Source organism: Salmo salar, chromosome 09 (genome assembly GCF_965601325.2).
Source record: "Salmo salar chromosome 09, fSalSal1, whole genome shotgun sequence".
NCBI lineage: Eukaryota > Metazoa > Chordata > Actinopteri > Salmoniformes > Salmonidae > Salmo > Salmo salar.
In genome coordinates, this window is record NC_138299.1 from 114,771,029 (window position 1) to 114,798,682 (window position 27,654).

Below are 27,654 nucleotides of genomic sequence, written 5' to 3' on the forward strand. Positions count from 1 at the left end.
ACAGTAGATGCAATATGCATTATGTGGGTTGAATGCTGTAAACAACACAGATGTATTCTTTTTTTAAAGTCACATGGTGGTAGTGACTGCCCATTACTGCTTCTCACTTATTAACCATCATTTATTCACGTTAATTTACTTTAATAAAATATTTGTTTTATTTAATTACTTCCCATTTTTAACCATTTAATGTGTCTGAAGGTAGAACTCTGCATACCGGGCAGGCCCAGAGAGCAAATTAAATGCTGCTGTAGGCCTACTGCCGACCAATCAGATAGCTCAGATTACTGTGTTTGCACAGTTTCATCGAGCCATAGACTGTAAAAACAAGCCTCGAGCTGACAGAAAAGTTGACACAGTGAGATTTCAAAACTTTAAAACCCTGACTAGAGAGAGACTCATTTAATACAACAAAGAGCTGATGTTTTTATAAGTTCATGTTTAAGTTGTTATTCAGCACTGTCAATACTTTCTTCAACACTTTTATAGAGTGCCTTCGGAAAGTATTCAGACCTCTTGACTTTTTACACATTTTGATAAGTTACAGCATTATTCTGAAATGAATGAAAAGAAAATCACAATCCACATACAATACACCATAATGACAAAGCAAAAACTGTTTTTTAGAAATTTGTGCACATTTTTTAACAATAAAAATACCTTATTTACATAAGTATTTGCTATGAGACTCGAAATTGAGCTCAGGTGCATCCTGTTTCCATTGATCATCCTTGAGATGTTTCTACAACTTGTTTGGATTCTACCTGTGTTAAATTCAATTGATTGGACATGATTTGGAAAGGCATACACCTGGCTATATGAGGTCTCACAGTTGACAGTGTATGTCCGAGCAAAACCAAGCCATGAGGTTCAAGGAATTGTCCATAGAGCTTCCAACCTGACAGAGCTTGAGAGGATCTGCAGAGAAGAGTGGGAGAAACTCCCCAAATACAGGTGTGCCAAGCTTGTAGCATCATACCCAAGAGAGTCGATGCTGTAATCACTGTTAAAGGTCCTTCAACAAAGTACTGACTAAATAGTCTGACTGACTAAAATTTTTTTAATCCATTTTAGAATAAGGTTGTAATGTAACAAAATGTGGAAAATGTCAAGGGGTCTGAATACTTTCCAAAGCCACTGTAAGTCATAAAATGCATGTTCTCCCTACTTGCACTCATGCTACAACCAGCACTGGAGATGCAATGAATGAGTATAACAAAGTGTTTCAACAAGCTTGCGTTGTTATTATTAGTAGCATGTGTCTTTTTTGTATCGAGGAATATTTCACTTTCTCTGGTCATAGATGTAACAACATGAATTGGTGCATCAGCTGGAAGACTGTGTCCCCTTTTCTCAGTGCAAGGAGGGAGAGCAGAGGAACGGTGAGACAAGTGAGTGGCAGCCTCCTTTCCTCCTTCCCCTCAGACCATCAGATGCAGGCCATCAGTCCAGTAAAATAAAGAAGGCAAATTATTATGCTCACTCCGCTGTGTCTCACAACGAATACAACAAATGATCTATTACCATTGTGATCATATACATGTAAAAAAAATATATAATTTCTAAATGGTCTGAGAAGAACACCATTGGCAGGGCAATTCAACCAAAGCCAACATAGGCCTATAGCCTACTGTACAAACCTCACTGCTTACAGAACAGTTTTGAATCCTTAAGAGTCTATTGACACCCTTCAAGTAACATAATAAAAAAATCCCCGTCAGAATCTGTCAATTTAAGCTAGAGATATCAGTTTTTTTGCATGGGCTGCGTTTCAATCCACCACATCCGCCAATGTCGGCCTTCTGCAACTGCGGTGGAAGGTGGCCGATATACAGCTATGTTTGTCAGAGCATGAGACATCCCGAAAATTGGTCTTCTTGCGAAAACAGCAGCATACGAACGGTTTGGCCTTCAAACTAATATGACCACTATGAGGAAAGGGGAGAATCTCACATACACAATGGTAATCTCCGGGTTTTTTTTCACAAGTGTCACGGGACTCGTCTGAAGGTAACCCATACACAATACAGTTGAAGTCGGAAGTTTACATATACTTAGGTTGGAGTCATTAAATCTCATTTTTCAACCACTCCACAAATTTCTTGTTAACAAACTATAGTTTTGGCAAGTCGGTTAGGACATCTACTTTGTGCATGACACAAGTAATTTTTCCAACAAGCAATAGTATGCAAGTTTAAATACCATTGGACCACGCTATCATACCGCTCAGGAAGAAGACGTGTTCTGTCTCCTAGAGATGAGTGTACTTTGGTGTGAAAAGTGCAAATCAATCCCAGAACAACAGCAAAGGACCTTGTGAAGAAGCTGGAGGAAACAGGTACAAAAATATCTATATCCACAGTAAAACGAGTCCTATATCGACATAACCTGAAAGGCCGCTCAGCAAGTAAGAAAGCCAAACCGCCATAAAAAAAGCCAGACTACGGTTTGCAACTGCACATGGGGACAAAGATCGTACTTTTTGGAGAAATGTCCTCTGGTCTGATGAAACAAAAATAGAACTGTTTGGCCATCGTTATGTTCGGAGGAAAAAGGGGGAGGCTTGCAAGCCGAAGAACACCATCCCAACTGTGAAGCACGGGGGTGGCAGCATCATGTTGTGGTGGTGCTTTGCTACAGGAGAGACTGGTGCACTTCACAAAATAGATGGCATCATGAATAAGGAAAATTATGTGGCTAAATTGAAGCAACACCATTCAGGAAGTTAAAGCTTGGACGTAAATGGGCCTTCCAAATGGACAATGACCCCAAGCATACTTCCAAAGTTGTGGCAAAATGGCTTAAGGACAACAAAGTCAAGGTATTGGAGTAGCAATCACAAATCCCTGACCTCAATCCCATAGAAAATTTGTGGACATTACTGAAAAAGCTTGTGGGAGCAAGGAGGCCTTCAAACCTGACTCAGTTACACCAGTGCTGTCAGGAGGAATTCACCCAACTTTTTGTGGGAAGCTTGTGGAAGGCTACCCAACACGTTTGACCCAAGTTAAACAATTTAAAGGCAATGCTACCAGATACTAATTGAGCGTATGTAAACTTCTGACCCACTGGGAATGTGATGAATGAAATAAAAGCTGAAATAAGTCATTCTCACAACTATTATTCTGACATTTCACATTCTTAAAAAAAAGTGGTGATCCTAACTGACCTAAGACAGGGAATTTTTACGAGGATTAAATGTCAGGAATTATGAAAAACTGAGCTTAAATGTATTTGGCTAAGGTGTATGTAAACTTCTGACTTCAGCTGTATTTCCTGAGCTTTCTTACATCCCCTAGATACAGGACAGACATTTCAAAACCTTATTCCTGATTATTTATGTTACTTTTTTGCCATTTATGACTGTGTTATTCAATGCGTTTCTATGGGCTATGGTGGTCAAATAACGGCTTAGACTTTTTTTATATAAGTTAATGTTGCATAGGCTTATGTTTTTTAAAACATGTTTTAAAAATATATATTTTTGTAACCACTGACTAAGATCATAAATTTTCAGGTAGAGATACTGTACCTCGCAAAGCAACTGCTTTCTTTCCCTCTTGTGCGTTCTCTCTTCTCTCCCTGACAAGTAAGAAAAGGAAAGGGGGATACCTAGTCAGTTGTACAACTGAATGCCTTCAAATGAAATGTGTCTTCCGCATTTAACCCAACCCTTTTGAATCAGAGAGGTGTGGGGGGCTGCCATAATCAACATCCAAGTCTTCGGCACCCAGAGCACAGAACTGCCTTGCTCAGGTGCAGAATGACAGATTTTTACCTTGTCAGCTCTGGGATTCAATTCAGCAACCTTTTGGTTACTGGCCCAATGCTCTAACCACTAGGCTACCTGATGCCCCAAAGCGAATGAGCAATGCATTATGGTCATTGTAGTTTATTGCCACATGTTCTGCACTAAACTATGTAGAATATTGGTCTGTTGGAAACCACAACTCCCTACTATATCGCACAGTTCTGGCTTGTTCTGACTCATCTCTACAGGACCATGCCTCAGGACTGCCTCAGGACCACCTGGTCTGATGTCTCCTGGCTGTCCCCAGTCCACCTGGCCATGCTGCTGATCCAGTTTCTGCTGTTTTGCCTGTGGCTATGGAACCCTGACCTGTTCACCAGACATGCTATCTTGTCCCAGACGCTCTGTTTTCGACCCTCTCTCTCTCCCTCCCTCCCTCTCTCTCTACCACACTTGCTGTCTCAACCTCTCAATGCTCAGCTATGAAAAGCCAACTGACATTTACTCCTGAGGTGCTGATCTGTTGTACCCTCTACAAGCACCGTCATTATTATTTGACCCTGCTGGTCATCTATGAACGTTTGAACGTCTTGAAAACACCTCTGACACTGCCTCCCTCTCTCTTTGTGTCTTTTCCTCTATTCCCAACACTGTTTCTCTATATTTCTCCCTCTGACACTGCCTCTCTCTCTCACTCTTTTTTCTCTCTGATATGGCCTGTCTCTCTCTATGTATCTCTCATGGTCTCTGGTTAGGAGACAGATTGATAGGTATAATCCATGCGTGAATTTATTCAATACCTTTTAGCAACTTTTTAGCAGTCACCCTCTGAATTTACATAGATCATTTGAGACAATTTAACCCTCAATCACAAAATACTGTATGTGCCAATACCTAATCATAGGCACTCACATTCAGCGGACTCCTTGACCTTCCTCCCTCCCGATCCCTTCTTTAGCATATTCCGGCCACCGGTAAACAGGTTGGTGAGTTCATCCAGAGGGCTTGTAGGGGTGCGGGAACGCGACACATTCTGCATGGAGCTGTGGGCCGAAGAAGAGTTACTCAGTTTGCCTCCCCCTTCCTGACCAACTGAGCTCTTGGCCGCATGCGCCACGGAGGAGGTGGATCGGGGCATGCTGCCCCCTATCTTCAGGGCGTCATAAGGTGGTGGGCGCTTGAGGCTGAGCGGTGTGATCGTGCGGCCCATGCTTACAGGAGAGGGGCACGCGGAATGGCTTCTGGGATACCCATGGGCAGACGCCGATGCCTTGTAGAGAGTGGAGGGCAGGGGAGGGGCAGAGGAGCGACCAGATGCAGTGATAGTGTGGGTGAATTGGAGATCCCGCTCTCCCCGCTCTCTATCCTTCTCTCGTTCTCGTTTCCTGTCTCTCTCTCTCTCCCCCTTGCAGTGGTGGGGGGAGGAGGAGGGGGGAGGAGCCTCAGAGGTCGTGGGTGAGGCTCCCCCCCCGGGCTTGTTAGTGTACCCAGTGGCAACATTCTCCAGCATGGGCAGCTTTGTGACGTCCAGCGGGGTGAGGGGTGACTCATCCGAGTTAGGCGAGCACTGGGCAGGGGCTGGCGGAAAGACCAGCAAGGGCGGCCGGTGGGTGAGCAGGTTGGGGAAGGGGGCGGGGATGTCACAGAGGGACCCCCGGGGGGTGGTGTGGGAGGAGGAGGAACGACCCTGCTCCATGTCCTGTTCCCACTTAGCGTCCTGGAGCATGTCGTCGAACATGGGGTATTTCATTTCCTCATAGACCGACTCATTCTGGTCCTCGTCCTCCAGGAGGCGTTGCTTCAGGTCCCTCTGAATGTTACCCACCATCTCGATGTAGACAGGCTCGTCCTCGTCCTCCGTGTCTGGGGCTGGGCTCTGGCTCTGCGATGAGGACTTTTCCCTCCTTCCTTCCTTCCTGTTGCCGTGATTCTGGATGTAGGACTCATCAAAGGAGGTACTCAGCTGCGTGTTAGGGTTCCTCTTTGGCTTGGGAGGAGGGATCCGCTTGTACTCCTCACTGAACGGTCGCGACTTGGACCCTGCACGGGGGACAGACAGACAGCAGTGTTAAAACAGGTCATCAGCAGATGGCCATGATACAAAGGACAATAGTGGCAGAATTGTTTAAGATTAAGATCACTTTATTGGTCCAACCAAAATGTTACTTATGCTTTTTAACCCTTCTGAAAGACACAGATACATAAACATACATATACATGGAGAGGTGCAGGGGACTGCCACACTGGACTTTTTTCCCCCACTTGCAAGTACATGGGTATTTGTTTCTTCAGAGTTAGGGTTAGCATTAGGCTCAAGGTTAGGGGTAGAGTTGTCATTCCAAGCCGGGCCTCAAATTCCAGCTCGGTCTTGTCAAGCTGTGTACAGAAAAAAAGATGCAGCACCTTGTCTCTCTCCTCCTCTCTGTCAACGAGCAGGACAGGCAGTGCAGCCAGCAATAGTGTGTATCCCGTTGTCCATGTTGCTGACGCTATACCTAATTACAGTCATTTTAATTCATTGTTTTACCTGTTGTTTCTCTTACTGAAAAGTTCTGTTAACGAAATCCCTCATTTGTTTAGACAGCAAAAACATTCCCTATTCCCTTCAACCGTTACCATGCTCTATTCACGTGGCACTTGCATGTAGTGCATGTACCCTGCATGTAGGGCATGACCGATAAGGTAGGGCCGGACCATGGGATAGCCAATCATAATTGCATTAATAAATTGGTTATAATCTCAGAAAACTGTTATAACACAGCAAAATGGATGCGAAGAAGGGTCTTGCCACAGGCGGATGTCTATTGGCTGCTCAGGAGGGAAAGGGAAAGTCTGATCTCTGGAAAACATTTCACGTGGTTGTTAAACCACTGGCGAATCCTCTGGCAATGAAAAAGGCAAAGGTTGCGGGGCATTTTTAAAGTATGACAGCAAGACAACTGGTACGTCTTCTCTGTAGTGCCATTTTAACAGATACCCTGGTGCGACGGCCTCTTCCCCAGGCCAAACCTCTATGTCTGCAATTTGTTAACAAAAACGTAACTGTGCCACTTAAAGTAAAGCTGTCGGTACCTGACAAATCCGTCAGTTTTTGCTGTAAGGATGTTTGGCCCTTCAATACTGTAGAAGGGGCAGGCTTTGACGAACATGCCCAAAAGCTTAATGATGTGCTGGCTACTTACGGGAAGGTGCATGCTACCTCTGTTCTGCCCCTCCACCAGACTCCGCCAGATGTCTGAGCCTGGCAGACGAAAAGAAAGAGAACCTGACAGAGAAGTTGAAACATCCTGACATACGCACTGACGACTATCGGCAGCTTAGTTATCTGATGATAACATGCCATTATATTACTGCAGATTTCCAGATTTCCAACCTGACCACAGCACAGTTTCCAGCAGAAATGCCAAATCCGGGGGAAATAGTGAAGCTGCTAGTGACCAAATTTGGCCTCAACGCTACGTCATTAAGCAAAATTGTTTGGGTAACTGACCAGGGCTCCAACATTGTTCTAGTCCTTCAGCCATATCAGAGACTGGACTGCCAGAACCAAGTTCTATACACGATGCTGTGACATGGCCTTGACGGAGCAGCACTGGCCATCGATGCACCTGACATTGCTGAAACACTCACCGCAGTAAAGTCCCTTGTCAGGTAGGTTACTTATGATATGATGATATAAGCTAAATAAATACAATGCAGTATGTTATCCTAATTATTTTGCTTTATGTAAACATATGACACCTTTAGCAACAGTGCATTTAGGAATATAATAAATATAGCCAATATAATAATAATAATAATAATAATAATAATAATAATAATGTAGACCTAATTCATTCATATAGCTTTCCATGGGCATCTTATTTGTCATGCAACGGGTTTGAAAGTTTATGATGTGCTTATTATGCTCTCTACAGCTATGTCAAGCAGTCTGGGCTGGCTGCACAACTCTCAAAGATCCAGCTGCAGATGGGAGACACGAGTTTTAGTATGGTGTACCTCACCCTCAACTCTGTCCAGGACATGTACAATGAAGTGCACGAGAAGCTGGAGGCCTGCAGAAAGAGGCCCGCAGAGAGAGTCAAAAGAATTACCTGCAGTATCCCCTGGAGTTCCTAAAGCCATTTTTTGACGCACAGAAGGAACTGGATAAGTATCTTACTCTTAACTTGGTTTGTCTCAGGTCAGAGAGACTAAGGTATCACTGTCAGCCCCACGCACTTGACTCGCAACAGCAGGCTGCTGTGCGACAGTGTCACAGCGGTTGATTGGAGTGGAAGGTGAACATCAAAGACCTACACAAGGTGGCAACATTCCTCTGGCCCAAGTTCAACCAGTTGAGGATGCTGGCCGCCCAAAACAGGCAAGACGTCTATGACCATATGCACAAACTTTTACAATCCATGGCTGTGCCACCATCAGAGGAGCCTACAGAATACGATACGTCTGTGCCACAACCCGCCAAGAGAAGAGAGTTGGACTTTTCAGAGTGGTAAAAAGTCACAAAGAATGCTGATGAAGAAGATGATGACGACGTGACAAGATACACAACAGAGGCCTGTGATGGCAGACAAAAGAGATCTGTTGGGCTGGTGGAGGTCCAAAAGAGCACAGTACATCTATGGCTAGCCAAGTTGGCGAGAAGTGTGATTTGCGTCCCGGCCAGCAGCAGCAGCAGTGAATGAGTATCCAACACGGCAAGCTGGACCATAGACAAAAGGAGAACCATGCCTGAACCCTCCACTGTGGAAGTGATCCTTTTTCTTAACAATAATATGCAGCATTTATGTGAGTAAACAACTAATTGGAACTTTGGAATTAAAATGAAACGCATATGGCCTACAGTAGCTATTGGTATCCCAATTATTCTGACATCTCCAATAAGTTGCTTAGCCTATTAAATTATAAATTAACTATCCATTCTATTTTATTTCAACTTGCCAGCGGAAGGAAGCGACTTTCTTTGTCCCCATGACCACCAGCAATCCCTGGGACTCGGGGCGGGCCTCCCTGGATCTGTCCAAAGATATGCGTTCTTCTGTTAGCCTAATAATAGCAACAACATGTATAAAACCAGTCAAAAGTTTGGACACACCTTCTCATTCAATGTTTTTTCTTTATTTTTGCTACTTTCAACATTATAGAATAATAGTGAAGACATCAAAACTATAAAATAGCACTTATGGAATCATGTAGTAACCAATAAAGTGTTAAACAAATCAAAATATATTTTAAATTTTCGATTCTTCAATGCCTTGATGACAGCTTTGCACACTCTTGGCATTTTCTCCAACAGTCTTGAAGGAGTTCCCACATATGCTGAGCACTTTTTGGATGCTTTTCCTTCACTCTACCGGTCCATCTCATCCCAAACCATCTCAATTGGTTTGAGGTCGGGTGATTGTGGAGGTCAGGTCATCTGATGCAGCACTCCATCACACTCCTTCTTGGTCAAATAGCCCTTACACAACCTGGAGATGTGCTTTGGGTCATTGTCGTGTTGAAAAACAAATGGTAGTCCCACTAAGCTCAAACCAGATGGGATGGCGCATCGCTGCAGAATGCTGTGGTAGCCATAATGTTTAAGAGTGCCTTGAATTCTAAATAAATCACTGACAATGTCACCAGCGAAGCACTCCCACAATATCACACCTCCTCCTCCATGCTTCACCTACTAGGCGTCTCACAAAGACATGGCGGTTGGAACCAAAAATCGTACATTTGGACTCATCAGACCAAAAGACAGATTTCCACTGGTCTAATATCCATTGCTCGTATTTCTTGGCCCAAGCAAGTCTTTTCTTCTCATTGGTGCCGTTTAGTACTGGTTTCTTTGCAGAAATTTTACAATGAAGGCCTGATTCACGCAGTTGATGTTGAGATGTCTCTATTACTTGTGTGAAGCATTTATTTGGGCTGCAATTTATGAGGCTGGTAACTTTAATGAACTTATCTTCTGCAGCAGAGGTAACTCTGGGTCTTCCTTTCCTGTGGCGGTCCTCATGAGAGCCAGTTGCATCATAGCGCGTGATGGTTTTTGCGATTGCATTTGAAGAACCTTTCAAAGTTCTTGAAATATTCTGAATAGACTGACCTTCATGTCTTAAAGTAATGATGGACTATCGTTTCTCTTTGCTTATTTGAGCTGTTCTTGCCACAATATGGACTTGGTCTTTTACCAAATAGGGCTACCTTCTGTATACCACCCCTACCTTGTCAAAACACAACTGATTGGCTCAAAAGCATTAAGAAATTCCACAAATGAACTTTGAACAAGGCACACCTTTTAATTGAAATGCATTCCAGATGACTACCTCATGAAGCTGGTTGAGAGAATGCCCAGCGTTTGCAAAGCAGGCAAAGGCAAAGGGTGGCTACTTTGAAGAATCTCTAATATAAAATATATTTTGATTTATTTAACACTTTTTTGGTTACTACATGATTCCATATGTGTTATTTCATAGTTTTGATGTCTTCACTATTATTCCACAATGTAGAAAATAGTCAAAATAAATGAAAACACAGGAATGAGTCTGTGTCCAAACTTTTGACTGGTACTGTATATATTTATTATTTAATTATGCAAGACTCGTACTTATGGGCTACTATTATAAATGATAATAACACTAATAAGAAGAAGAATAATACGTTTTTGACTGTTTGAAACATTATAATCAAAGCATAAAGAAATAAGAAACTTTTCTAACAGGAAAAGCATTACAAGTGCTTTAGGCAGCATGTGGTTTACTTGGACCTATTCTAAATTATTCAAATCTACCGTCATTTAATTTTTAAACTGGAATGTTTGATTGTATACAACGCATGGATGACTCATAAGTTGTTTGTATTGATATGTATTGATATTGAACTAAACTAACATGACGCGATCGAAGCCGAACGCTTGATGGTACGAGGCTTAACCTGTTGGGTCTAGGGGGCAGCATTTGCACGTCTGGATAAAAAAAATGTACCCGATTTAATCTGGTTACTAATCCTACCCAGTAACTAGAATATGCATATACTTATTATATATGGATAGAAAACACTCTAAAGTTTCCAAAACTGTTTGAATGGTGTCTGTGAGTATAACAGAACTCATTTGGCAGGCAAAACCCTGAGACATTTTCTGACAGGAAGTGGATACCTGATGTGTTGTATTGACTTTAAACCTATCCCATTGAAAAACACAGGGGTTTAGGAATATTTTGGCACTTCCTATTGCTTCCACTAGATGTCGCCAGCCTTTACAAAGTGTTTTGAGTCTTCTGGAGGGAGATCTGACCGAACAAGAGCCATGGAACGGTGATGTCCCATTAGACACCTGGCGCGCTACTTCATGTTGGGTACCCTCGTTCCAATACGTTATAAAAGAGTATGCATTCGTCCACCTTGAATATTATTCATGTTCTGGTTAAAAAAGGCCCTAATGATTTATGCTATACAACGTTTGACATGTTTGAACGAACGGAAATATATTTTTTCCCCTCGTTCATGACGAGAAGTCCGGCTGGCTTACATCATGTGCTAACGAGACGGAGATTTTTGGACATAAATGATGAGCTTTTTTGAACAAAACTACATTCGTTATGGACCTGTGATACCTGGAAGTGACATCTGATGAAGAGAATCAAAGGTAATGAATTATTTACATAGTATTTTCGATTTTAGATCTCCCCAACATGACGTCTAGTCTGTATCGCAACGCGTATTTTTCTGGGCACAGTGCTCAGATTATTGCAAAGTGTGATTTCCCAGTAAGGTTATTTTTAAATCTGGCAAGTTGATTGCGTTCAAAAGATGTAAATCTATAATTCTTTAAATGACAATATAATGTTTTCTAATTTTAATTATTTAATTTGTGACGCTGACTTGACTGCCGGTTATTGGAGGGAAACGATTTCCTCAACATCAATGCCATAGTAAAACGCTGTTTTTGGATATAAATATCAACTTGATAGAACTAAAAATGCATGCATTGTCTAACATAATGTCCTAGGAGTGTCATCTGATGGAGATTGTAAAAGGTTAGTGTATCATTTTAGCTGGTTTTATGGTTTTGGTGACCCTGTCTTTGACTTGACAAAACATTACACACAACTCTTGTAAATGTACTGTCCTAACATACTCTAAATTTATGCTTTCGCCGTAAAACCTTTTTGAAATCGTAAAACGTGGTTAGATTAAGGAGATGTTTATCTTTCAAATGGTGTAACATAGTTGTATTTTTGAAAAATTTGAATTTTGACATTTATTTGGATTCAAATTTGCCGCTCTTGAAATGCACCTGCTGTTGATGGAGTGCACCACGGGTGGCACGCTAGCGTCCCACCTAGCCCCAAGAGGTTAAGACTATAGTCTACTAAGCTTACTAATGATGATAATAATAATAATAATTTTAATAATAGGCTTACAATAAGGAGATCATGAAAAAGGAGGGTATGGAGCGCCGCATGCCGTTCGCCGTGCGTATTATGTGTGTCAGCAGGTGCAATGTTACAATGTTGATACTTGGAAGAATGAAAACAACATTAAATAATTACAAATAAATCCCAGAGAGTCTGTTCTAACGAGAGAAATAAAAGTTAACGCCTTTATTACAGCAGCAGCACAAATTAAAAACAAATTAGTGAATTGCTTTAGGCCATCTTAGGTTGTATGACTGACAGACCTGTTGCGTTGAGTTGTGGAAAATTACATAATTAGTCATGCTATCCTGTGTTTTACTATTTTAAGAATTGCATCTTGTTAACTTGCAGAAAAGAGCACATTATAGTGTTTGCTGTTGTGAATGCATTTAGACGGTTGAGCCTTTGGGCTATCAACCTCCTCTTAAATCAGCACAGACAACTAATTGCCATTTACACACTATCTGCTGACCACTACGTATACAAAAAGGATGTACTTCTCTATAAAAGCTGAGAACCGACACTGTTTGTTGGGCCTTATCTGCGCAACTGTTGAAGTGCGTAGTTATCTGCTCCATTTTACAAATCTTATAATAAAGTGGTGTTTGAAAGAATCTGCAGTCTCTCTTCCCTTTGATTAGAATTTCTACGACAATTTGGTGACAGCAGTGGGATGGCTAACTGAGGAGTTAGGCATCCATTGCTTCTGAGGAGACCGAGGTTAAACTGCACGCAGGGGCTGCGTTAGTCATGGGTTAGGGTAGCCCACACTCCGCTTAGGCAGAGCAGGAGGGACCCGCCTCGGACCTGGCGGGGAGCGTCAGTAAGTGGATACGTCATTCCAAACAGACAAAATAAATTAAGGGTGAGAATGATCTTTTAAACATCATAGAAAATCCCGTTCAGGGAACAGGTTGTGCACATTAGGTTTTTTGTTGGAGCAAAAGACACCCCTAGTTAGAAACGTTGATATAGCAGAGTTTTTTCTAGGTAGGAGAAGTCCTGGAAGTAATTCTATGGCAAACACCCTGTTGAAGCATGGTGACCCTGTAGGAGCAGGGACATCTCCGATTGGTATGTTTTTGTTGCAGAAGTATCCTGGTAATGGAAAGGGGTTGTGTTTATCTGTTGAAGCAGAGAAGAGGCCACTGGATGATATGACACGATTACGAGTCTCAACACCAGTCTTAATGTCAACAGTGAAGAGGTGACTCTGGGATGCTGGCCTTCTAGGCAGAGTTCCCGTGTCCAGTGTCTGTGTTCTTTTGCCCAACTTAATCTTTTATTTTTATTGGCCAGTCTGAGATATGGCCTCTTCACTGTTGACGTTGAGACTGGTGTTTTGCGAGTACTATTTAATGAAGCTGCCAGTTGAGGACTTGTGAGGAGTCTGTTTCTCAAACTAGACACTCTAATGTACTTGTCCTCTTGGTCAGTTGTGCACCGCTGCTTCCCACTCCAGTTTTCGCTATTCTGTGAAGGGAGTAGTACACAGCGTTGTACAATATCCTCAGTTTCTTGGCAATTTCTCGCATGGAATAACCTCTCAGAACAAGAATAGACTGACAAATTTCAGAAGAAAGTTCTTTGCTTCTGGCCATTTTGAGCCTGTAATCGAACCCACAAATGCTGATGCTCCAGATACTCAACTAGTCTAAAGAAGGCCAGTTTTATTACTTCTTTAATTAGAACAACAGTTTTCAGCTGTGCTAACATAATTGCAAAAGGGTTTTCTATTGATCAATTAGGCTTTTAAAATGATAAACCTGGATAAGCTAACACAACGTGCCTTAGGAACACAAAGTTTGAGGAAACCAAGAAAGGCAAGAAATGTGAAATAGATTTAGGTATGTTTAGAAAGTGGGAGAGGGAAGCCGAAAGACAGTCAGACAGGAAAGTTAAAGGAATAACAGTGAAAGAAGAAACACATGGAGGAAGATAAGAAAAGAAGGAGAAACAGGGATGATAAAGAAAATGACTTTCCACCCTCCTATTATACCCCTGTATCCACTGCACTAGCACCAGCCCTGGTTGTCCGACAGCAGATTGCTCAGCCATCTCACCAGCCACAGTTCTGCCCCCAACAACACCTGATATAACCGCGGGACCAGCAGACCCCTAGGAGGCGGCCCATGAGCATTGGAAATCTGTTCCATACACCGCCCACATTAACTCTGACTTTTTATCAAGGACGGGGCCAGCAGTGGCAGGCTCAGGGAATTCCTCCAAACAATAGACAGAGAGGAAGAGGAAGGGGAGGGTGAGCCAGTGCTGACGGACGGGCTGGACGACAACCATTATTGGGTAGGAACTTTCCTTGTTACAAGCGGAAAAAACGAACATTTCACTAGAAAACGTCGAAACAAACCTACCAAACAGAGGGCAGTGGGGGGAGGTGGGAAAACAGGGACCTCCCCCGAAAACAACCCTATACAAACCAGATATGGACTGACACAAGGTAGACAGAGTTGACACCCTTGGACAGCATTTAAATACATTTTTCAAACCCCCGTGAGGAGCCGACGGTTTGTCTCTTTGTCAATGAGCACTCTCGTCTGAATGTACCAGTGCGCAGAATAACTGTTGAATTTATGGAACGCTCAACACCCGTTGAATATGGCCGGTGTCAGTAAACGTTGGGGGAAAAACGTAATTAAAATGTTTCCAGCAGCATGGTTAGTAACCAACGCTTTGGATAACATGAAAAAAGCCTGACCAGCTCTGTTAGAATGAGTAGAATGGTCAGAATAAGGAGGTGTTCTCTTATTTGTGTCTGGAAGTAGCTAGCAAGCTAGCCAACTTTAGCCAGTTAGCTTGGGTGCTTGACTGCCTTTGGTCAGAGAACTTGGATCAACCATGCTCCTTGGCCAGAGCGGGCAGTGTGCACTCTGAACAGTCTGAATTTCCAAACACCCAAAGTCGTAAAATGTGTAACTAGTAACTTGTTATGCTAACAAGCTAACAAGAGGCTGCATAGCAACAGCATCAACTCCCGGGTTGACATGCGACGCTCAACTGAAAGAGTACCGTTTCTTTAAAATATACTCAAATTAACTAACAGTATATATTATGAAGTATATACTCATTAAGTATGTACTATATAGTACATTAGTATGGGTATTCAAACACATCTTGGGTATGTGAGTATGTTGATAAAATGAGTACGTATGTTTTCATTGCAGAGACAAAGAAACTCATATGCCAGACACAGTGGAGGCTCTACAGAAGAGGAAGGGGAGGACCAAACTCCTCAGTGAATTTCATTAAAGAAATAATTGTAAAACATTGAAAAAGTTATCCTTTTTAGATAAAACTATACTAAATATATTCACATCACCAAATAATTGATTAAAACACACTGTTTTGCAATGAAGGTCTACAGTAGCCTCAACAGCACCCTGTAGGGTAGCACTATGGTGTAGCCGGAGGACAGCTAGCTTTCGTCCTCCTCTTGGTACATTGATTTCAATATGAAGCCTAGGAGGCTCTTGGTTCTCACCCCCTTCCATAGACTTACACAGTAAGTATGACAACTTCTTGAGGACATCCTCCAACCTATCAGAGCTCTTGCAGCATGAACTGAGATGTTGTCCAGCCAATCAAAGAATCAGAGAATGAATCTAGTACTGAAAGCATAAGCTACAGCTAGCTAGCACTGCAGTGCATAAAGACAGGGAAAGACAATAATTGAATAGTTTTCACAAATTCATTTATTTAAAAAATGCATTCTTTGGCACAACCAAACACTCCTCGTAGACTCAGGAAAACCCTAGGGGTTTTAATCTCGTGAGATACGTCATTCCATCTTATTCTTAAATAGATTTATTGAATTGACAAAAGGGAGGAGGGGTCACGAGTAATTATGTTTGTTTTCACTGTAATTTAAAACTTAATTTAAAGACAGAGGTAGAGTATAGTATAGATTGTAGAGGGAAACAAGTGTTGGGGCGGAAGGGAAAGGTACTGGGTGATGGTGAGTGACAGGTGTTCTGAGTTAAATAAACAGAGATGTCGACTAGTGAAAGTAACAAAGGAAATGCGAAGTTAATTGGAAAGTAAGAACTTCGAATTTGAATTGTTTGGACTGATTAAGATTTTGCAAAGTGAAAACTAATAAAATCTTTATTTTCTCTCCCTTTGAAATGTTTCCCGAGGCTGTTGCCTTGGGAGAACAGTTAGTGAAAGTCTGCAGTTTTATAAAAGTACTGTCACGTCCTGACCATAGAAAGCTCTTATTTTCTATAATAGAGTAGGTCAGGGCATGACTGGGGTTTTTTCTAGTTATTATTTTCTATGTGGGGTTCTAGTTTAGTTTTTCTATGTTTGGGTGTTTGGTATGATTCCCAATTAGAGGCAGCTGGCTATCGTTGTCTCTAATTGGGGATCATACTTAAGTAGCATTTTTTCCACCTGTGGGTTATGGGATATTGTTTGTATTTTGAGTTAGTGCATGTAGCATTCTCTGTAGTCACGGTTCGTTGTTAGTTTATTGTTTATTTGTTTTTTGTCTTTGCTTAGTTTCACTTTCTAATAAAAGATGTGGAACGCTACTCACGCTGCGCCTTGGTCCGACCATCATTATTACAACGAAGGTGACAAGTACAAAGGAATCAGATCCGGCCGTAGAGGGAGCTCCCCAACAAGTATGGCCTAGACATTGGTTTCTTTGTTTTTGACCTAAATTTTACCACACACACAAGCAAGCACACACAACTCACCTGTTATGAATATTTGTTAAGTGGTGTTGGTACCATGTTTGATTTATTGTGTGGGGTCTTTTTTAATTTGGTTGTAAACTGGGTACGCAGAATGATAGGAAAGTTTGAAGGGGTTTCTGAGGTACAGGGAAAGAAAACACTTAATGGGGTTGAATGACATTTGTTCTGACTTCCTGGTGAGGCCTGATCACCCTTACTAGGAAGACTGAAGACATTGGGTGAGATTTAAATGGACTATGTAAACACTTATAATTAGGAAGAAGTTTATAATTTAGCAATAGTCCTATGTGTGATTCAGAATACGAAAGGAGAGAGAGTGCTGCCCTGAATGAGGGACACCTGTCTCTAGTATATTTTACCATTACCTTACAGGATACAATTATTTCAACAGAGTTGTAATTCAAATTTGATTTGTTATTCTAATTTGTTAATTTTGGTTGACAGTTACTCCAAATGGATTTTAAGTTTTCTCCACCTCGAGTGATATACAGTTGAAGTTGAAAGTTTACATACCTTAGCCAAATACATTTAAACTCAGTTTTTCACAATTCCTGACATTTAATCCAAGTAAAAATCCCTTGTCTTAGGTCAGTTAGGATCACCACTTTATTTTAAGAATGTGAAATGTCAGAATAATAGTAGAGAATGATGTGTTTCAGCTTTTATTTTCATCATCACATTCCCAGTGGGTCAGAAGTTTACATACACTCAATTAGTATTTGGTAGCATTGCCTTTAAATTGTTTAACTTAGGTCAAATTTTGGGTAGCCTTCCACAAGCTTCCCACAAAAAGTTGGGTGAATTTTGGCCCATTCCTCCAGACAGAGCTGGTGTCAGGTTTGTAGGCCTCCTTGCTCGCACATGCTTTTTCAGTTCTGCCCATAAGTTTTCTATGGGATTGGGGTCAGGGCTTTGTGATGGCCACTCCAATACCTTGACTTTGTTGTCCTTAAGCCATTTTGACACAACTTTGGAAGTGAGCTTGGGGACATTGTCCACTTGGAAGACCCATTTGCGACCAAGCTTTAACTTCCTGACTGATGTCTTGATGTTGCTTCAATACAGCCACATAATTTTCCCGCCTCATAATGCCATCTATTTTGTGAAGTGCACCAGTCCCTCCTGCAGCAAAGCACCCCTACAACATGATGCTGCCACCCCCGTGCTTCATGGTTGGGATGGTGTTCTCCGGCTTGCGAGCATCCCCCTTTTTCCTCCAAACATAGCGATGGCCGTTATGGCTAAATAGTTATATTTTTGTTTCATCAGACCAGAGGACATTTCTCCAAAAAGTATGATCTTTGTCCCCATGTGCAGTTGCAAACCGTAGTCTGGCTTTTTTAGTTGCGGTTTTGGAGCAGTGGCTTCTTCCTTGCTGAGCGGCCTTTCAGGTTATGTTGATATAGGACTCATTTTACTGTGGATATAGATACTTTTGTACCTGTTTTCTAAAGCATCTTCACAAGGTTCTTTGCTGTTGTTCTGGGATTGATTTGCACTTTTTGCACCAAAGTACGTTCATCTTTAGGAGACAGAACGCGTCTCCTTCCTGAGCGGTATGACGGCTGTGTGGTCCAATAGTGTTTATACTTGCGTACTATTGTTTGTATAGATGAACGTGGTACCTTCAGGCATTTGGAAATTGCTCCCAAGGAAGAGCCAGACTTGTGGAGGTCTACAATTTTTTTGTTGAGTTCTTGGCTGATTTCTTTTGATTTTCCCAAGATGTCACTGAGTTTGAAGATAGGCCTTGAAATACATCCACAGGTACACCTCCAATCGACTCAAATGATGTCAATTAGCCTATCAGAAGCTTCTAAAGCCATGAAATCATTTTCTGGAATTTTCCAAGTTGTTTAAAGGCACAGTCAACTTAGTGTATGTAAACTTCTGACCCACTGGAATTGTGATACAAGTGAAATAATCTGTCTAAACAATTGTTGGAAAAATTACCTGTCATGCACAAAGTACATGTCCTAACCGAATTTGCAAAAATATAGTTTGTTAAACAAGAAATTTGTGGAGTGGTTGAAAAACTACTTTTAATGACTCCAATCTAAGTGTGTGTAAACTTCTGTCTTCAACTGTATGTGTATTGTTGTTGATATATGTGTATTGCTGTTTGGTTGTTCTTGTTTTTGGCTTTGTTTCGATACAAATCTCATCAGATTGGGTCTGCTGTATTGTAGGATTGTCTCCTTATTAAGGATTGGCCAACTAACTCCTTGATTCTTTAACTTTGCAGTGAGAGATGTTAGGGGAGTATAATTCAATTGTATTAGAAATCTGTATAAAGAATATTTATAGTAGTAATAATTTGTCATACAGTAAATAACATTTTAGTTAACAATTTACAGATCATTTTTACAAAGAATACATAACTAGGAGCAGATCAGGCTATAGCTTACATAACATTGGGATGAACAACTGCAGCGTATTTCGACTGCATGAGTCTTCTTCAGGCAGCGTTGAGGACAGAAGTTGACGTGTCTCTAGAAATAGAGGTGTAGTCATTGTAAACATCAATGATAGGAAAATAAACCATAGACAAAATATGTACAATGTTATCACGTCAGTGTATAATGGCAACATGAGTGAATAAACAATGAGAGTATATACAATCTGAGTAACATGCGTAAAAGACAGCTTATTCACTGGTGAGTAAAAACATTCTATATGATGACGCACATAATAGGGAGTACCAAAACTCAACATGAAAAGGATAAAAAAACATAAGGCTATAGACTTGTCTGTCTATAGAAAAGCAGAGCTTAATAGAGGAAACAGCTTATTTCTAGTTATTGGTTTAATCCATGGGGGAAAAAAGAGATCCCAAGTCAACCCTTTCCAGTCACACTTTATTTAGATAGTCCCATATAGATGATCTACAAATGGTTATAGTATGAACAAACTGTATGTTGATAAGCAAATGCTTGCTAAGGTTACGTACGGTTAGGGTAAGGGTTAAGGTTAGGACTAGGGATAGAGCTAGGGTTAGGGTTAAGTTTAGGGTTAGGATGAGGGTTAGGGTTGGTTGAAATGTTGACAGTTATTGAACATCTACTGAAAATACAGAAGCCCTGAAGCCCAAGGCAAAAACAAAATATTAATACTATATGTAATGACTTAGTATCTCATTTTTTGTTTTTAACTAAGCCGTTCAAAAAAGATACTAAGTCGTTCAAACGAGATAGTAAGTCTTTGAACTACTTATCTTGTTTGAACAACTTAATTGTTATTTTGTTTAATTAGGCCTCATTTGTTAAGCATGCTTCTCAGACTGTGTAATGATTGCTGAAGCCATTAATTCACTGATTCCATCCATTGATATGATTATAAATTGACAGTTCTTTGATAGCCTAAGAAAGGGCTGCTTTTGAATGCCAGAGCATGTAAGTATGAAGATGGTGTCAGCCTTTTCTCTTGCTCAAATTTTGCTCTGGTACTACTCAGCCACAAGCTGTGGGCATGCTTTGTTTCCTGTATCACTATTCTTTTAAATAGGCCTATATGTTTGCAACTATTTTCTTACTTACTTATTGTGTTCTTCATGTTTCTCATGTGTTTTTTTTCTAGTATTACATTGTTGTTGATTATTGCATTGTTGTGTTTTGAGTTTGCAAGAAAGGCATTTCACAGTACTTGTGCATGTGACATACATTTTTTTTTAAACTTTTCATTAACTAATTTCAGTCCAAGCACATCTCCTGAGATGTGAAAACTTTTCAACAGGGAGATTGTCTTGGATTTGGTCAGTACTAAAATCCATGGTAAATGTCAGGTTTTTGTTCGATGTGTTGAGGAGAGCAAAGAAGTCAGGGAGTTCTTGTTCACTACCTGTCCACGGCATCAGTATGTCGTCAATGTATCTGTACCAACCCATGCCATTGGGTAGGAAAGGGGGTAACACTTTATTTGGATAGTCCCACGTATATGGTTTGTAGATGGTTTTATACGGAAGCCCTGAAGCCCAAGGCCAAAAATAAATAACAAATATGTAGACTCTTGGAATGATCTCATTTGAACAATTTTCTATCTCGTTTGAACGACTTAGTAAAAATAGGTTGTCAACTTGTCTTTTCTACAAAGTACCTATGCACCATTCTTGTGTGTGTTCAATAAACAAAAATTAATACATAGTCTACTGTAAGATTCCCACTAACATTCCTTTATGTAATTAAGCTTTTGCGTGTGTATTTTTACCTGTCTTTACAAAAATAATAATTAATTTGTAGAGCACATTTCCCATGCTCAATGCACGTGAAGCTTGTTGGTGCTTGCTTTTGTGCTCAAATCATTTGACTGCTGCAGTTTGAAATAATTTATTTTATTTTATTCATGAAAATAACCTGACCCTGGCCTTTATTATTTACAATTTATTTTTGATATTTTAACTGAATTAAATTGACTTATATTATGGTGTTTCTATTCCAAGAATTTACATTAGCCTAACTAACTACATATCCTAATGTTAGAAGGTAGAATATAAACTAGATATAGGCTACTGCTGGTGAGGTAGGCTAAAATATTACCACCGCATAGGCCTAATTAAAAGAATAGTGATAAAGGAAATTAAAATGCTAGGCAGAGCATGCCCAGAGCTTGTGAAGACGGAGAGACGGCTGACAATAATTTTTTTTAAATCTGCTCGATTACGCTCTGCTCCTTGCTCCACACTCGCCCACTGTTCTGGCATTCAAAAGCAGCCCTGCTTTAGGCTATCAAAGAACTGTACATGAATAATCATATTAATGGATGGAATTAGTGAATGAATGGCTACAGCAACCATTACACGGTCTAACAACTTTTTTTACTAAGTCGTTAAAAGGAGACACTAAGTTGTTTGAACAAGATACTAAATCGTTCAAACAAGATAATTCCAAGAGTCTATATATTTGTTGTTTATTTTTTTGCCTTGTGCTTCAGGGCTTCCATGTGAACATCTACAAACCATCTACTTGGGACTATCCAAATAAAGTGTTGCTCTCTTTCCTACCCAACGCCATGGGTTGGTACAGATACATTAACGACATACTGACGCCGTGGACAGGTAGTGAAGAAGAGCTCCTTGAATTATTTGCTCTCCTGGAGCAATGGAACACAAACCTGAAATTCACCATGGACTTTCTTGCTCAGTACTGACCAAATCCAAGACAATCTCCCTGTTGGACTGTTTGCACATCTCAGGACATATGCTCGGACAAAAATTAGTTTCAAGTTTTTTTATTTCACATACAGTGAAATGCCTTTCTTGCAAACTCAAAAACTAATAATGCAATAATCAATAATGTAATACTAGAAAAAAAACACACAATAAATAAGAAATATGAAGAACACAGTAAGTAAGTAAGCATATAATATACAGGATCAACACCATAATTACAATTTGCAGGGATACTGGAGTGATGGAGGTAGATACTGTACGTATAGGGGTAAGGTGACTAGGCAACAGGATAAAAGAAACAAATGTGAGTGTGTGGGCCCTTTGAGCGGTCCAATAAAAGGTCAATAAAGATACAGTCCGTATAGCTATTTTGTTAGCTATTTATCAGCCTCATTGCTTGGGGATAGAAGCTGTTCAAGAGCCTATTGTTGTCAGACTTGATGCACCAGTACCGCTTACCATGCGGAAGCAGAGAGAATAGTCTATAGTTTGGGTGGTTGGAGTCTAACAATTTTCCGGACCTTCCTTCCATTCCACCTGATATACAGTGCATTCGGAAAGTATTCAGACCCCTTGACTCTTTCCACATTTTGTTACATTACAGCCTTATTCTAAAATTGATTAAATTATGTTTTTCCTCATCAATCTACACACAGTACCCCATAATGACACAGCTTTATTTACATAACTATTCAGACCCTTTGCTATGAGACTCAAAAATTGAGCTCAGGTGCATCCTGTTTCCATTGATCATCCCTGAGATGTTTCTACAACTTGATTGGAGTCCACCTGTGGTAAATTCAATTGATTTGACATGACTTGGAAAGCCAAACACCTGTCTGTATAAGGTCCAGAGCAAAAAAACAAGCCATGAGGTCGAAGGAATTGTCCGTAGAAAATCGAGGGAAAGATGAACGGAGCAAAGTGCAGAGAGATCCTTGATGAAAACCTGCTCCAGAGCTCTCAGGACCTGAGACTGGGATGAAGGTTAACCATCCAGCAGGACAACGACCCTAAGCACACAACCAAGACAACGCAGGAAAGGCTTCGGGACAAGTCTCTAAATGTCCTTGAGTGGCCCAGCAAGTGCTCGGACTTGAACCCGATCGAAGTCTCTGGAGAGACCTGAAATAGCTGTGTAGCCACGCTCCCCACACAACTTGACAGAGTTTGAGAGGATCTGCAGAGAAGAATGGGAGAAACTCCACAAATACAGGTGTGCCAAGCTTGTAGTGTCATACCCAAGAAAACTTGAGGCTGTAATCACTGCCAAAGGTGCTTCAACCAAGTACTGATTAAAGGGTCTGAATACTTATGTAAATGTGATATTTCATTATTTTAATTTTTATACATTTGCAAAAATGTCTAAACTTTTTTGCTTTGTCATTATGGGCTATTGTGAGTAGATTGACGAGGGGAAAACCATTTAATGCATTCTAGAATAAGGCTATAACATAACAAAGTGTGTGAAAAGGCAAGGGGTCTGAATACTTTCCGAATGTACCCAGTTCTGTACTGGGCTCTCCGCACCACCCTCTGTAGTGCCATGTGATCGACGGCGGTGCTATTGTCATACTAGGCAGTGATTCCTCCAGTCCAGATGCTCTCAATACTACAGATGTAGAACTTTTTGAGGATTTGAGGGCCCATGCCAACATTTTTCAACCTCCTGAAGGGGAAGAGGCACTGTCGCATCTTCTTCAAAACTATGAGCATGTGTTTGTACCATTTTACGTCTTTAGTGATTTGGACACAGAAGAACTTAACTCTCGCCCCCCATTTCTGTAGTCCACGATCAGCTCCTTCGTCTTTATACTGCCAGGTTACTGACCTCCTACCTGTAGGCTGACTCATTGTCGTTGGTGATCAGGCCTACCACCGTAGTGTCGTCAGCAAACTTGATGATGATGTTGGAGTCGTGCATGGCCACACAATCGTGGGTGAACAGGGAGGGGACTAAGCACACACCCCTGTAGACCCCCTGTGTTGAGGGTCAGCGTGGCAGAGCTGATGTGGCCTACCCTCATCAACTGGGGTCGACCAGTCAAGAAGTCCAAGATCCTGTTGCAGAGGGAGGTGTTCACACCGAGAGTCCTATGCTTGGTGACGTGCTTGGAGGGGACAATGGTGTTGACAGCTAAGCTGTAGTCAATGAACAGCGTTCTTACATATGTTTTCCTCTTTATCTATTTGGGTGAGGGCAGTGTGGAGAGCAATTTTATTTATTATGGATCCCTATGAGCTGATGCCAAGGCAGCAGCTACTCTTCCTGGGGTCCGGTAAAATTAAGGCAGTTATACATAAATTAAATAAAAAAATTACATTCATTACAGAATTCACATCACACTAAGTGTGTCCCCTCAGGCCCATACTCCACTACCACATATCTACAACGCATGTGTACGTGTGTCTACAGTGCATATGTTATCATGTATGTGTATGCATGTGTCTGTTCCTATGTTTGTGTTACTTCACAGTCCCCGCTGTTCCATAAGGTGTATTTTTACCTGCTTTTTAAATCTGATTCTACTGCTTGCATCAGTTACCAGATGTGGAATATAGTTAGTTCCATGTAGTCATGGATCTATGTAGTACTGTGCGTCTCCCATAGTCTGTTCTGGACTTGGGGACTGTGAAGTGGTATGTCTTGTGGGGTATGCATGGATGTCTGAGCTGTGTGCTAGTATTTTAAAACAGACATCTCAGTACCTTCAGCTTGTCCACAACTCTTACAAAAACAAGTAATGAGGGAGTCAATCACTCTTCCACTTCGAGCCATGAGAGACTGACATGCATCTCATTCATTTTAGCTCTCCGTGTACTTTTAAGGGCCAGCCGTGCTGCCCTGTTCTGAGCCAACTGCAAATTTCCTAAGTCCCTCTTTGTGGCACCTTACCACACAACTGAACAGTAGTCTAGGTGCAACAAAACCAGGGCCTGTAGGACCTGCCTTGTTGACAGTGTTGTTAAGAAGGCAGAGTAACACTTTATTATGGACAGACTTCTCCCCATCTTGGCTACTGTTGTATCAATATGTTTTCACCATGACAGTTTACAATCCAGGGTTACTCCAAGCAGTTTAACCACCTCAACTTGCTCAATTTCCACATTATTCATTACGAGATGTAGTTGAGGTTTAGGGTTTAATGAATGTATTTGGGACAAATCAATGCTTTTAGTTTTGGAAATATTTAGGACTAAGTTACTCCTTGGTACCCATTCCGAAACTAACTGCAGTTCTTTGTTAAGTGCTGCAGTCGTTTCAGTCGCTTTAGTAGCTGACGTGTGTAGTGTTGAGTCATCCGCATACATAGACACATTGGCCTTACTCAAAGCCAGTGGCATGTTGAGATTGCATCATTTATGGATCTGTTGGGGCTGTATGCAAATTGGAGTGGGTCAAGGGTATCTGGGATGGTGGAGTTAATGTGTGCCATAAATTGCCTCTCAAAGCACTTTATGATTACAGAAGTGGGTGCTACAGGGTGGTAGTCATTGTGGCATGAAGCATTAGAGCTCTTGGGGACAGGAATGAGCGTGGTCATCTTAAAACATGTGGGGATTACAGACTGGTACTAGGAGAGGTTGAAAATTATTGTGAATATGCCTGCAAACTGGTCATTGTGGGACTTGTACTTGATCCTGTCGGCGTAGCCTCGGGGTTGTCTACGATAGTTCTGTGTGTGGTAGCCCTGTTCTCAACCTCTGTGTTATTCCAGGGCTTTTGATTGGTGAAGCAGGGAACCCTCACCATGGGGAAAATGTAGTCAATGCACTTTCTAATGAAGCCGGTAGCCCTGTTCTCAACCTGTGTGTTATTCCAGGGCTTTTGATTGGTGAAGCAGGGAACCCTCACCATGGGGAAAATGTAGTCAATGCACTTTCTAATGAAGCCGGTGACAGAGGTGGTTAGCTCATCAATGCTATCGGTGAAGTCTGGAAACATATTCCAATCAGTGCTAGCAAAGCAGTGCAAAGCAGTCCTGTAGCATAATCTCTAATTACGGTGGCCATTTCTCAACAGAGCGAGTCACGGGTACTCCCTGTTTGAATTTCTGTTTGTAAACAGGAAGCAGGAGTACGGAGTCATGATCGGATGTTCCAAATAGCGGACGAGGGAGGGCCTTGTATTCTTGCTTGTAGGTAGAATAGCAGTGGTCTAGGACTTTAATGTCCCTAGTGCCGTTGGAGATGTGTTGATGGAAGTTGGGCATCACGTGTCTTAGTGACGCAGAATTAAAATCGGTGGCAACCAGAAAAGCAGCCTCTGGATATCGGTTCTCTTGCTTGTTTATAGCCTTGTACAGTTCGCTTGTTATTTTTTTGGTCCTGAGGTAGAATGTATACAGCAGTCATGATAACAGACGCAAACTCCCTCGGGAGGTAGAAGGGTCAGCGTTTGACCATCAGGTACTCCAAGAGAGGTTAACACTTCCACTGCACTGGAGTTAGCACACCAGTTGGTTTTGATGAAGAGGCAAACCTCCCCCCTCGATTTCCCAGACTCCACTGTCCTGTCCGCCCGGTGAATGGAGAATCCATCAAGTTGGAGAGCCATGTTTCAGAAAAGCAAAGAATATTGCAGTTTCGAGAGTCCCGTTGGTGGTAAATCCACGATCGGAAGTCATCCAGATTATTATCAAGTGACTGGCCAGTAGAATGGCGGGAAGAGGTGGCCGGTTTACCATTTGCCTTCATCTCACTAGGATCCACCCTCTTGCCTCTGTAACGCTGGGTAGCCCAAAAATTGGGTCGGAATTACAGAGAGAGCCCAGTGCAGATGAGTCGAAGTTGAAGCCAAAATTGGGGAAAGTAATTGCCAACATGATGTTCAAAAGTTCTTGTCAACTGTAGGAAGTAATTGCACCCACACAATAGACCATTGATGGCCTCCTATTTCCTATAGGCTTTTTCCTGTGCACACACCGTTCCTACTACGCACAATCTCAAAAGCAAACAAACCTATCATCTTGAAATACTTCACTACCCAGTACGCAAAAGAAGGTCTCTGGCTTGATATTTGCCATTTCCCTATACTCAAGACTTTAAATTCCTACCACCAGAGGGCGAGCAGAGTTTGCCATTTAAGATGTTATTTGCATCTCTGGCAGGTAGCCCCCACTCAGAGGACCACTGTAAAACCTCATCAAGCAATCTAGCCATGGGTTAATTTGAAAGACAATAAAACAATTATTTGCATTATTAAGGCTTTTGATATATGCTACAGTCTATGATTCATACTCTCACTACAACACTGCTAATACTAGAGAAATGCACACAACGTACAGTAGGTGGTGGCACCTCTTAAACCCCACAGAAGAATCCGAAAAGCTCACACCAACAGGAAGTTACCATCACCCATATCCTCCATTGAATGTAATAGCAGCAGAGATGCTCTTTGGAAGAATGGCAAATTTTGGAAAGAAAATGCGACAGGCTTTTGGAACTAAAGAACAGTTTAATTGTTTGTATTTTTCACCACTGAACATTTTGAAATAAAGAACTACAGCGCAAAGTATTCAGACCCCTTGACTTTTTCGACATTGTCACGTTACTGCCTTATTCTAAAATTGATTAAAATGTTTTTTTCCCCCCTCATCAAGCTACACACAATAG

General features: G+C 41.4%; 1 protein-coding gene across 1 annotated transcript in view; it reads right to left on the bottom strand.

Moving 5' to 3' along the window:
- The window catches only part of nyap2a (neuronal tyrosine-phosphorylated phosphoinositide-3-kinase adaptor 2a), a 155,546-nt gene that overhangs the window by 51,736 nt on the left and 76,156 nt on the right, over positions 1-27,654 (bottom strand). Inside the window, exon 4 of the mRNA XM_045724307.2 lies at positions 4,664-5,791. Within this exon, the coding sequence (XP_045580263.2) occupies positions 4,664-5,791 (1,128 nt within the window). The remainder of the gene's footprint in view (positions 1-4,663; positions 5,792-27,654) is intronic.